Here is a 12,189-nt window from a genome sequence, read left to right as displayed (position 1 = left end):
GGTTAGGTGCCGATCACCCAAGATTGAACACACATTTGTAACCAAAACATTACCAAACACAATAAATAATCGTAATAAAATACGTATTTTATTATGACTATTACTTAATAAAATATTGCTACTGCTTTTGCTTCTATTGTAAGCAAACTTGTTTGTTTTTTGTTTGATTTTCTATCCAAACAGATGACAGCCGTTTCATCTTTTCCAATTCTTTGTATCTTAATCTAATGGATTTTAATTACACTTTGAGTTGTTCCTGCTATGAAAGTTTTTATTTTCTCTGCATTCTTTGTAATTCTCGGTGTTGCCTCATTTAGGCCTGTGGCACGTGCAATATCGCATGGTCTTTCATTTTGCTCAAAGCGTTTCACAATTTCATATTTTTTCTCTATGCACAGAGGCAGACTGGCCATGAGCCTTACTGGGGAAACCCCAGTGGGCCGGAGGCTGGTGTGATTTTGGCCATAAACGCTAGGATGAGGTCGCTACAAATTTTCTAGGGTAAGAATTTTTGACCCAGTCCACCTCTGTTTATTGATATTGCTTTTCTTTTTCTCTCTGAATCTGTAGTGTCTTCACCAGGACGCTTCCTTTTCACACCTTTTAAGTATTTTACTCATTTTTAGGGAATAAACCACAATTACAAAATGAGGAGGCACGCTTGATACACATAAACAAAGCTGCACGCATGTAGCAACTGAATAAACAACACCGTAAAGGCAGAGACACTATGAACACCTCACTAGCTCACATTTTACTAAAGCACATTTCTGGGGGTTACTACAATAAAACAATTTCCAGTTGCGTTTCTGCTAGTGGAATCTGTTATAAACTGGTAGTAAACTATCTAATTGCATTTGCGATAATACCCATAGCTGGAATTGTGTGGGTTTTTACGTTATTATGGTGAAATGTATTTCCCCTTCACTGATATAAAAAAAACAAATACATTTTCAGAATCTTCTCTTCATTTCTATCATGTTGCGTTCAGTTGGGGTGATTCCGCGTTCGACTGCCATTTCTTGTAAACACAAAGGCGAATCGTGCATAAGCAAATTCAGTTCGTGTTATATACAATATCGTTCCTCTATTTATAAATCATGTATGATCAAATTCGTGTAGTGTAAACACGTGTTATACGAGGACTGACTGTAGTTTTAAAGATACCCTCGGACTTCAAACCTGTACTCTTTCTACACGTATTCTAAATCAGAGAAAAATACACATCTCTACTTTGAACCTCTATCTAAGATAGTGAAAGGCATCTTTATTTAATTACTTAGTTTTCACTTAAGAGGAGAAGATCAATGTACAATCATCCTAAGAGACAGTATCTGTGTCTAATATTGAAAGAACTATAGACTCAACTGAGGAGAAACAATAGAAAAATAAACATCTTTTTTAGTTACTATGTTAAAATAGGCATAGTGGTATAGTTTCTAAGTGATTTGCAACTGTAGGTATCTCTACTTACAAGTAACCCAAAGTGTTTGCAGTGTCTGACTACCTACTTGCTGAATCCAATCTGGTCAAACCATGGCCAAAGTAGTGGCATACACATTAAATAAATAGCAGCATACTTCTCCATTGCAGAAGTATATTGCTATTTATAGTGCAATACCGAGGCAACTTGTGACAAAATACCTTCACAATATAAGATTGAAGCACTAAGTACAAACACAGTTTGCTCAAAGCTATGTACAGAAAGAAGATAAGCCTGACATGTACATTGACTTTTTATAGAATGAGGATTTTGTGCTAGACTTAACCATGTCTACTTCATTTACTGCACCATCTTGCATATTAGGCACCTGCAAGGTGATCTGATTGAGGGGTTTAAGGCTTTCAATGGCTTAAGCAAACTCAATGCTGATGGGATTCATCCTCTAGTTCAGACTAGGTCCATGATTGGGGGACAAATTCAAATTAAGGAAGGATGGTTGCAGAATAGATGTGTGAAGTTTGCCTTCAGCCAACAAACAGGTGGTTGATTGCTGGAACAAGCTTAAATCCATTGTTGTGGAAGTAGACAGTTTGAAGAACTAAAACCACTGGAGGAGATGGATAGGTGAAATATATTTTTTTTTTTTTGGCTAATGCTCCATAAGCTTGCTTTCTTGGATCATTTGCCACTATTAATACTAATATTGTGGATATCTTATCACTGAGTTGAGGTGTTTACACCTGCCTACCCACAAGGATATTACAATCAGGTTGAAACCATGGTCTAAGTAGTGGAAATATACTTTAAATAAATACGAGGGCTGTTCAATAAAAGAATGATCATAATTTTTTTTTCACAGTATATCTTTTTTAATCATCCATCATATTTTGATGGTCCTTTTCAAAGTAGTCCCCATTTGAAAAGGACCATCAGAATATGGTGGACAAGGAACATATGACATTAATGCTGGCTAAGTACTCAATGACAGTATGAGCAATGTGAACTCTTGCATTGTGATACAGCATCCACCAACCTGCATGCAGTTGTGGTCGTTTGTGATGAATGTGATTCCACAAAGTGTGCAGTTCTGTAGTAAGGTCCCATAACAGTTGCATGATGTAACACAGCATTTTACAAACTGGGGTCTACAGACCAGTTCTTCTTGGGGAGGCATGAAATGGTCCCTCTGGAACTGGTCAAATTATTCGTTCTATGTATAGCAAATTGATAAGGTTATTATATATTTATGTAAAAATAAGAATAAAGTTGAGTTGTTTTAAACATAAAACTTTAAATTTTCTTTTAAGAAAACCCAGTGTTCATGCATATATATACACACACACACACACACAGAAAAATATAAATATATGGGTCCGACTTTTTTTGATTTTTGAAAAGGTCTGTAGATCTCAGTAGTTTGGGAACCAGTGATGTAGCACATGCTGATAAACAATTCCTTGAATCTCAAAAAAAGAGATGACCATAATCTTTCATAATTGGTGATGATGTAGACTTCAAAACAGCTTACTCTCTGGGTTGAAATGGGTGTTATGAGTCTGGGTCTCATCCACTATTATCACCTTCTGCAGAAATTCACTACCTTCAGTAACTATCCATTATAGGCCCTGACAAACCTTCCTGCGAACTTGCTGTTGTTCGGGTGTGAGTAATCTTACAACCCATGAGCAAATGGTTATGGGGAATACCGTACATGCGTTCTACTGATATTCTCAACATCTCTGTCAGTTGTCTTACTTTATACATTAATCTTCTCTCACAATTACAGAAGCAGTGGCTGGTGCTCCAGGACTGCTGATTTTTGCGATTGAATCATGTCCATCTTTAAAAATTCTAAACCACTTGCGAGCTGTTATATGAAAGTATAGATTCACATAAGCCTCTTTTAACATATAACATGTTAAACCTTTTAACATATTCAGCTGATGTTTTCTTGAGACAAAAGCAAAATTTGAGGGCATTATATTGTTCCTTGTGTGTCACATCCATTGTTATATATGCAAAATTGAACAGGCATAAACTTGACCAACCACCAAGATCATGCTGTGCACGAGTCAGTTGCTATGTGATGCAGCTTGGTTTCGCCTTAAATTCCGTAGCTCGGCTAGAAACAACAAACAGTACAGTTCATGAAAAATTATGATCATTCTTTATTGAATAGACCTCACAGCAGCATACTTCTCCACTGGAGCTGTACTTTCTATTTAGAGTAGTGTAATACTAAGCAACCCGTGTAATGAAGTGCCTTCACAATATGAGACTGATGCACTAAGTAGCAAACCAAGTTTGCTCAAAGCTACATGCAGAAAAAGGCTATGACGTAATATGCCATAACGTACATAATATAATTTATAATTTTTATTTCTTAAAATTTTGTTCTTTTGGGTTTCTTTAATTTATTATATATTGTAGTTGATCCAACAACGGGAGATTTAAATCAAAATCAAAAATATACTGGTTGCACAGAAAGAGATTAATAGGCAACTCTGATAAACTACCATCAGTAATATCTAAATTATTTTGGAGTTATAAAACATCTTAAAAAAATGTTTATCATTTTGTTGCATATTTTGGATAAGAACAAAATGACAAACTTTCTTCTTTCTACAAGTGTATAAGATTTTTTATTTCTCTCATATGTACACGTGAATACACATTATGTACAACATGTTATATATTTCAATTCTTATATAGTTATCTTTATCCTTTATTTGTCATCTTCTGTAACACCTTGATCAGAAAAACCTAATTTTGACCAATCTTCTTTTACCATGAGATTACTAAACACAAATAAATACAGTAAATGTTTTTTAAAAATAAAATTTCATTTCAGCAAACTGATATAATTTAAGTAGTTTTAATAAGAGGTTAGTTTAATTCAAGTTAAATTACATTTCAATATTTTTTATTAATTAATTTCAATATTTTCAATACTAAATTTAATAAATAAAATAAAATAAATAAAAAATACATTTAAATTTAATTAAATGAAATTAAATATTAATTTAAATAAGAGGCTATTTGAAAGCCTCAAGCTGGTTTGCTGATCTTGTATCATAATAAACATGGTCAAAAATCAATGTTTTAATGGGCTAATTATATTTGATTAAAACACAATGAAGAATGGATTAAACCCAAAAATTCATTCCAAAATACAAGTTTTAATAAGAAATTTAAATGCTACTGCTCCCCCTCCCCCAAAAAGCAAGCTTCTGAATTATACTTGGGAGTCAGACAGCTAATTCCCAAGCTCCTTGAGCTCTTTAATGCTCTAAGACATCCTGAATTATGCTGAAGTTATTGGCATGTGCAAATGTATCCCCCAATTCACAAAGGGGGATCGAAGGGTGACACGAGTAATTACAGACCAGTCAGTTTAATTTCTATTCCGGGTAAAATAATGGAGTCACTGGTTAAAGATGCAATGCAGGATCATCTAGACAAGACTGCAGCAATAATTCAGAAACAGCATGGGTTTGTTAAGGGAAAGTCTTGTCTGACAAATTTGATAGGATATTATAATGTGGTTACAAAGGAACCGGATGCAAAAAATAATTTTGATATCATATATTTGGATTTCAGGAAAGCTTTTGACACTGTTGCACATGGAAGACTATTGTACAAATTGGAGCAGAATGGTATTGAGGGTAAGTTGCTACAATGGATAAAAGGATGGTTGAGTGGGAGAAGACAGAGGGTGGTAATCAATGGGTGCTGCTCTTCGTGGACTAATGTTATTAGTGGAGTCCCACAGGTTTCGGTGTTGGGTCCACTGTTTTGTATATTTATCAATGATATTGATGAAGGTATATCAGGCTTAGTGTCGAAGTTTGCAGATGACACAAAGGTTGGCAGGGTCGTTAATGACAGTAATGGCAGTGTGCTACTGCAACAGGATCTAGAAAATTTGGGCAGATGGGCTAAGAAGTGGCAACTGAAGTTTAACCTTGACAAATGCAAAGTACTGCATATGGGTAGAAGTAACCCCAGAGAAACACACCAACTGTGTGGTACTACACTTAAGGTGGTAGAAAATGAAAAAGACCTGGGAGTAATTGTGCAGTCAGATATGAAGTTTTCTGAGCAATGCTGCCAGGGAGGGTTATGGGGTTTTGTCAATGACCTCCTTTTCCCTTCTAGCAAAATTTTGTAAAATTTTGCTAGCAGGGAAAGGTGATTGTCCCTCTGTATAAGGCAATGGTCAGGCCATGCCTTGAGTACTGCATACACGTCTGGAGGCTTCATTTTAGGAAGGATGTAGATTTGCTTGAGCGTGTACAGAGAAGGGCAACAAGATTGGTGAGGGGAATGAAGGGATCCTCTTACCAAGAGAGGCTTAAATTCTGCAAATTGTAGTGGCTGGAGACTAGGCACCTGTGCGGTGATCTGATTGAGGTGTATAAGGCCTTGAATGGGTTGAGCACGCTGAATTCTGATGGAATCCTTCCACTTGTTCAGATTACGAATCTAAGGGGGCATAAATTCAAATTAAAAAAAGACATAGAATAGATGTGCGGAAATTTGCCTTTAGCCAGCGGGTGGTTAATTGCTGGAACAAAATTCCATCTGTCATGGAAGTTAATAGATTAAATAAATTTAAGGAGGAACTGGTCAGGCATTTGGAAGGAATGGTGTGATTTTTTTTTTTGGCTGATACTGCATGAGCTCATAGCTTTCTTGCATCGCATGCCACTGCTACTACATTTGCTTTAACAACAACAGACTAAGGACCTGACTGCTATTTGGACAAAAGGCAAAATTTTCTATACTTGGACTTGTCACTTAAAGTTTTAACTTATTAATAACATATTTGCAAGTATTGTAAGCTTTAATATTGGCAAAATTATTTAAGCAAGCAAGCCTATGTAGCATCAGTACAAAAAAAAATAAGTTACATTTGGCACCTCATTCATTCCTTTTAAGTATTTGTCTAATCTCTCCTTTAAATAAACTTCATCTCCCCAAGGCTATGTGGAAATTTATTCCTACAGTCCATTATACTTTGACTAAAAATTTTCAGACATCTATTCTACAATTATCTCTTGTCGATTTAAATTTATGCTACCCTATATATGTCCTCAGCATTTACTTTATCAAACCCTTTTAAAGCTTTGAATGCCTCAATCAAATCAACTTGCAGAGGCCTTATTTCCAAACTAACTGAACTAAAATCCTCTCTTGATAAGATACCTCTTTGTGCCCTTAAGCAATCTTACCACTCTTTCCTAAAATGGGGTCTCCAAACAATATTCAAGGTGTGGCCTAACCATTACTTTACATAATGGTAATTAGGGCTCAAAATGGAAACTTTTACAAAACAGAGTGCCCATCAGGATAATACAGGAAGGCAGTTAATGTGTATATGATGTTACCAATGCATATAACAAATCAGAATAGTGTTCCAGAGCCCATTCTGAACCCTAGGCATTATCCTCCTCTTTGTCTTTACCAACACAGTTCCTAAATATCAATGATAGAACAGCAACGTGAGCTGTCCTGTCTGCATTATTCAATGAACTTTATAAATTGTATATTTACTCTCGTCCTTTTCATAATCAACTATCTTGAGTTTGGTGATATTCAAGTGCAGTGTTACTCAAGGGTAATTGCTACACAGATGCAAGGTGGTAGACTTTCAACCGGTGAAATACCACCACTTTGCTTATTGGAAGCTTGAAGTGGTGAAACCCATGTTTAGTCTCTAGAGCAAAGTTTCCGGCATCCCCCTCCCCCCATACTTCTCCTTCAACCCATGCACGGTACTAAGTACTATAGGTTTTGATACCTTTCGTGTTTGGGGTTTTCATAAAAAAAAAATAAATAAAAAAAAAGACCTTGAATTTTTCAGTTATATTTTCAATTTACTCTTAATTTCTGGAAAAGGTTTATGGGTTTTTTTGAATTATGCTAAAGGTGTGCAATATTTCACCTTCCTTTCCTTAATGGATTTGCAATACTTATTGTAGGCATTTTTTTTTTTTTTTTTCAGTTTTTAATAAAAAAAAACTCAAGAAATGCAAAAAATGAAGTGTTTTTCACACCTTTTATTTTCAAAAATACAAAAAAAATATTAATTCTATTAAAAATTAGAGAAAAATCATCACGGGCATAAAATATAAAGATGAAAATATTAGCCTCTTACATTTTTCAGTTTAAAATCCATTAAATGCAAAAAACTTATACACTATCAAATAAGCAGAAACACACATTTCTGCTTACTTGATGGTATATAACAGAGCTATGGTGCTCAATATGTGGTTCTCAATATGATATGTAAAACACTTCCGTGTGATACTCTCCAGAAATTAAAGTTTAACTAATTGAAGTTAGGTTAATTAATTAATTAATTAATTAATTAGATTTTTAATTAATTTTTAAATTGTTTTTTGAATTTTAGTTAATTTTTGAATTGTGTTCAATTGATTTTTTACTGTAATCACTTTGTGTTAATCTTTTATTCGTTTTAATTTCTGGAGAGCATCATATGGAAGTGTTCTACGTATCATATTGAGGTAAATTTCTCTTATCCTTCTACAAATTCCTGCTTATTATATATATAAAATAGTTTTAAAAAATATGCATATATTAGATGCTACTATTCACTTCATTTTCAAAATTTGGGGTGATATGAAGTGTGAAAAATCTAAATAGTTTCCACGTCACTAATTCTCTATGCCAAGTTATTATATCCTCCCACATTTATTATTCAAAAATAATAAATATTTCAAAAATGAATCTTTCAAAAAGATGTACTTTACAACTATTAAAAACATTAATAATCATTAAATCATGTGGGAAAATTTTATAAATTACTTGAACTAGAAACAAACACATCATTATAAACTTTGTATCATCAGTAGCAGTCACTTTCCAATGCTGGCATTACTATGAGTGTAAAGTAAAGTCACAGATTATGAGAAGTCTCCAGCAAAGACTTCAATGCTTATATTAACAGTAGATTGCAGGTTGGAGAAAAATTGAATAGGTATTTTGCATCTACATTCACACATGAGGAATTCTTTAGGGAAAGGGATGCCAGAAGTTTATCAAACTCTGAAGAGAGGCTAAATGACTGTGATAACTGAAAGGAAAGTGGAGGAGAAATTGTTGAAGGTGGACAATCAAAGAATAAAAAAGGCACCTTGGATGGATAGAATCTGTCCAATTATATTAAGGGAGGCAGTAAAGAAGGTCCATATAGACTGGAGATATGCAAATGTACCAATTCATAAAGGGTATCAAAAAGTAACATGAGTAATTACAGACCTGTTAGCTTAATGTCTGTTCCAGGTAAAATAATGGAATCACTGGCTAAAGAAGGCAGGACCATCTGGACAGGCATGCAATTATATTGCAATCACAGCATGGATTTATTAAGAGCAGTACAGGTAGTTCCCGTTTTCCGAGTTTTTTTTTCAAGTATCAACAAAATCGAAAATATGAACAACTGCAATAAATAAATGCTAAATGGACCAGGGAATTATTTCAACATTAAAGCAGGAGACATTTGATATGCTAATTAATGCAACTTAAGGACAGAGGTCCAACTCAAAGAATTTTGGAAATAAATCCATATTTTAGACGCAATCAAAATAATAAAACAAGCCTGGGACAAAATTACAGAGAAGAACATGAAGGGTGTTTGGAATAAACTCTGTCCTCAGTTTCTTGAAAATTTTGAAGGATTTCAAGAACCAGCAGAGAACGTACAAAATGAAACAGAGTGGTCGTTAATATTGCTAACCAACTGCAGCTTGAGATTTCTACAACTGACATCATATCTGCTTCAAGCACACAATGGAGAGCTCACAAATGAAGATCTCCTTGAAATGGCAAAATGTGAAGAAGCTGAGAAAGAAGATTTAACAGCTGCAAATCCTGTTTGTTCCTTCACTCTCAAGGAGCTTGACGAAACTTTTCAAAACATAGAAAAAGCAATTGAGATTATCCAGTCACAAGATTCAAATTTTGAGCAGACTAGAAAAGTTACTACAGATTTAAAAAATGCTTATGCATAATATCATGAAATTTATAAAGAAAAGAGAAGACTGCCTTGGAAACAAGTGACTCTTGAAGCATTTCTGAAGAAGAAGACTCCTCGTGCTTCCAACAAACCAACGAGTGCCAAGCCAACAATGAGTGATGAACCATCAACATATGTGCATTTAGTTGATGATGATGAAGAATAAATATTCTTTAACATTGGTATGACATAAATAATTTCTTATTATCATAATTTGCTTGATTTTAAATGCTATGCTTTCATTTCTTTGGATAAATAAATCATTGTTTAAGCATAATAAAGGTTAACAAAATGTTAAATTTAACCATAGTAGATGTTAAATGTGAACAAAACTATTGTTTTGTTGACCTTTATTTAACATTACTAGGGTAAAATTTTGTTGTTGAGAACATAACCCGTTTTAAACATTACATCTAGGGGAAATAAATTCCCGCTTTATGAGTTTTCACTTTATGAGTGCGTGCTAGGAACAAATTAACTCAAAGTCAGGAACTACCTGTATTGTCAAACCAATCTGATAGGTTACTATGGAGCAGTGACAAAGGAACTGGATGCAAAAAATAATTTTTGACATTATATACTCGGATTTTGGAAAGGTTTTTGATACTGTTGACTACTGTACAAACTGGAGCATTAAGGGCACATTGCTCCAGTTGGATTGTTTTCTTGCAAGTTATGGATAAAGGGATGGTTAAATGGAAGAAGACAGAGTGGTTATCAACAGGCACTGCTCTTTGTGGACTAATGCTATCAGTGGAGTTCCCCAGGGTTCAGTGCTGGGCCCACTGTTGTTTTCAATATTTATCATTTATCAATGATACTGATGAAGGTATATCAAGCTTAATCTTGCCTATCTCATTATACCTTGAATAAGTAATGCTTCCCCCTGTAGAGAAGACTATTGTTACTTATTCTCAGTAAGTACCACCACCACCACCCAGACAGCTATTTCAGGGATATTTGGCCCCCTGGAAGTGAGCAGGTAAGTACCCCGATGGCATATACACAAAGTTGGCAAATGATACAAAGGTTGGCATGTTGTTAATGACAGTCATCAGGGTAAGCTACTGCAACAAGATCTAGGAAAATTGGGGGTTGATGGGCTGAAAAATGGCAGCTGAAGTTTAACATTGACAAATGCAAGTATTGCATATGAGCAGCAGTAACCATAGATTAACATGCCTACTGTGTGGTACTACACTCGGAGTAGTGGAAATGAGAAAGACCTGGGAGTAACTGCATAGTCAGATATGAAGTTTCCTAAGAAATGCTCACAGGCTGCCAGGACAGCTCATGGCAGCCTGTGAGCATGAGCTGTCCTGGCAGCCTGTGAGCATTTCAGAGGCTGCGTCAATGATATACAGGATATCATTGACAATATATCATTGCTAGCAGGAATAAGGAGGTTATTATCCCATTGTATAAGGAAATGGCCATATCTTGAGCAGAGCATACAGATCTGGAGGCTCATTTTAGGAAGGATATGGAGCTGCTGAAACGAGTACAGAGAAGGACATAAGAGTGGAACAAAGGGATGCTCTTACCAGGAAAGGCTTTAATTCTGCAAATTGCAGCAACTGGAGACTAGGCATCTGCGAGGTGATCTGACTGAGGTGTTTAAGGCTTTAAATGAATTAAGCAAGCTCAATGCTGATGGGATTCTTCCTCTTACTCAGACCACACACTGGGGGGGGGGCACAAATTCAAATTGAGTAAGGATGGTTGCAGAATTGATGCGCAGAAGTTTGCCTTTAGCCAGCGGGTGGTTGATTACTAGAACAAACTTCCATCTGTTGTTGTGAAAGTTGATAGTTTAAATAAATTGAAGGCAGAATTAGACAAAGTATTGGAGTGAATAAATAGATGAAATGGAAGGTATCTTTTTTTTTTTTTTTTTTGCCTAGAGCCTTTGCTCACCTCGAGCATCGTATGAGCCATGGTTGTCCAACACCTCACCGGCAGTTTGTGGGTTTTCCCTCCTCCTACCACTTTCAGCAGGTACTAACCACGGGTGACCGTGAGCATCCCACCAGCTGTGCCATTTCGGATATGCTCTGACCCAATCGTCTGGCCATTACAATTTGGCCTTTGTCAAACTCGCTTAGCATCAGGTGTTTTTATACTGTGTCCTGACCCACACACGCACCATAGTTCAACTGCATTGCTTCGATTTGCATAACGACTCGCTGGTCATAATGTTTTGGCTCATCGGGGTATAGGGCAAATACTATTACTATTTATTTTCAGCACACACACCATCAACAATCAGCCCAACTGAAACATTCTAGGTTTTTTTGGTGTGTAATTGTGTGTGTGTGTGCACATGTGCATGCACATTTTAGCTATGCTTTTTACTTAAATGTATAAGAGCTTGTAATCACCTAACTTAAACCTCCTCTTCCATATATTTCTTCTATAAATTACTGACTATTTTCACACACAAAGAAAATATTAAACTGCCACAACCAAATATTAATTAAACCCAGTACTTGAAATGGAGAATTTTATGAAACTGAACACTCATCAGGGTAACAAAACAAAAGAATAGTTAATATATATTCATGAAATTACTGATGAATATGACAAAGTAGAATGGTGTTCAGTGTGTTCTCATCCATTTTGAGCACTGATTATACCACTAAAACCAATCACTTATTTTATTTTCAGCTGTTCCATAACTTTGATGTCAAAGTTATGATTGTCT

At 35.3% G+C, this 12,189-nt stretch overlaps 1 protein-coding gene across 1 annotated transcript in view; it reads right to left on the bottom strand.

The window, feature by feature from the left end:
* Window positions 1-4,160: 4,160 nt before the first annotated feature.
* LOC150089471 (cytochrome c oxidase assembly protein COX19) overlaps window positions 4,161-12,189 on the bottom strand; it is a 49,804-nt gene continuing 41,775 nt past the window's right edge. Inside the window, exon 4 of the mRNA XM_090368615.1 lies at window positions 4,161-4,242. Within this exon, the coding sequence (XP_090224741.1) occupies window positions 4,170-4,242 (73 nt within the window). The 3' untranslated portion in view covers window positions 4,161-4,169. The remainder of the gene's footprint in view (window positions 4,243-12,189) is intronic.

Source organism: Mastigoproctus giganteus, chromosome 2, assembly GCF_048544385.1.
Source record: "Mastigoproctus giganteus isolate SK-2022 chromosome 2, ASM4854438v1, whole genome shotgun sequence".
NCBI classification, from domain to species: Eukaryota; Metazoa; Arthropoda; class Arachnida; order Uropygi; family Thelyphonidae; genus Mastigoproctus; species Mastigoproctus giganteus.
The sequence above is the reverse complement of the archived record's forward strand: the minus strand, read 5'-3'. Positions and strand labels throughout refer to the sequence as shown.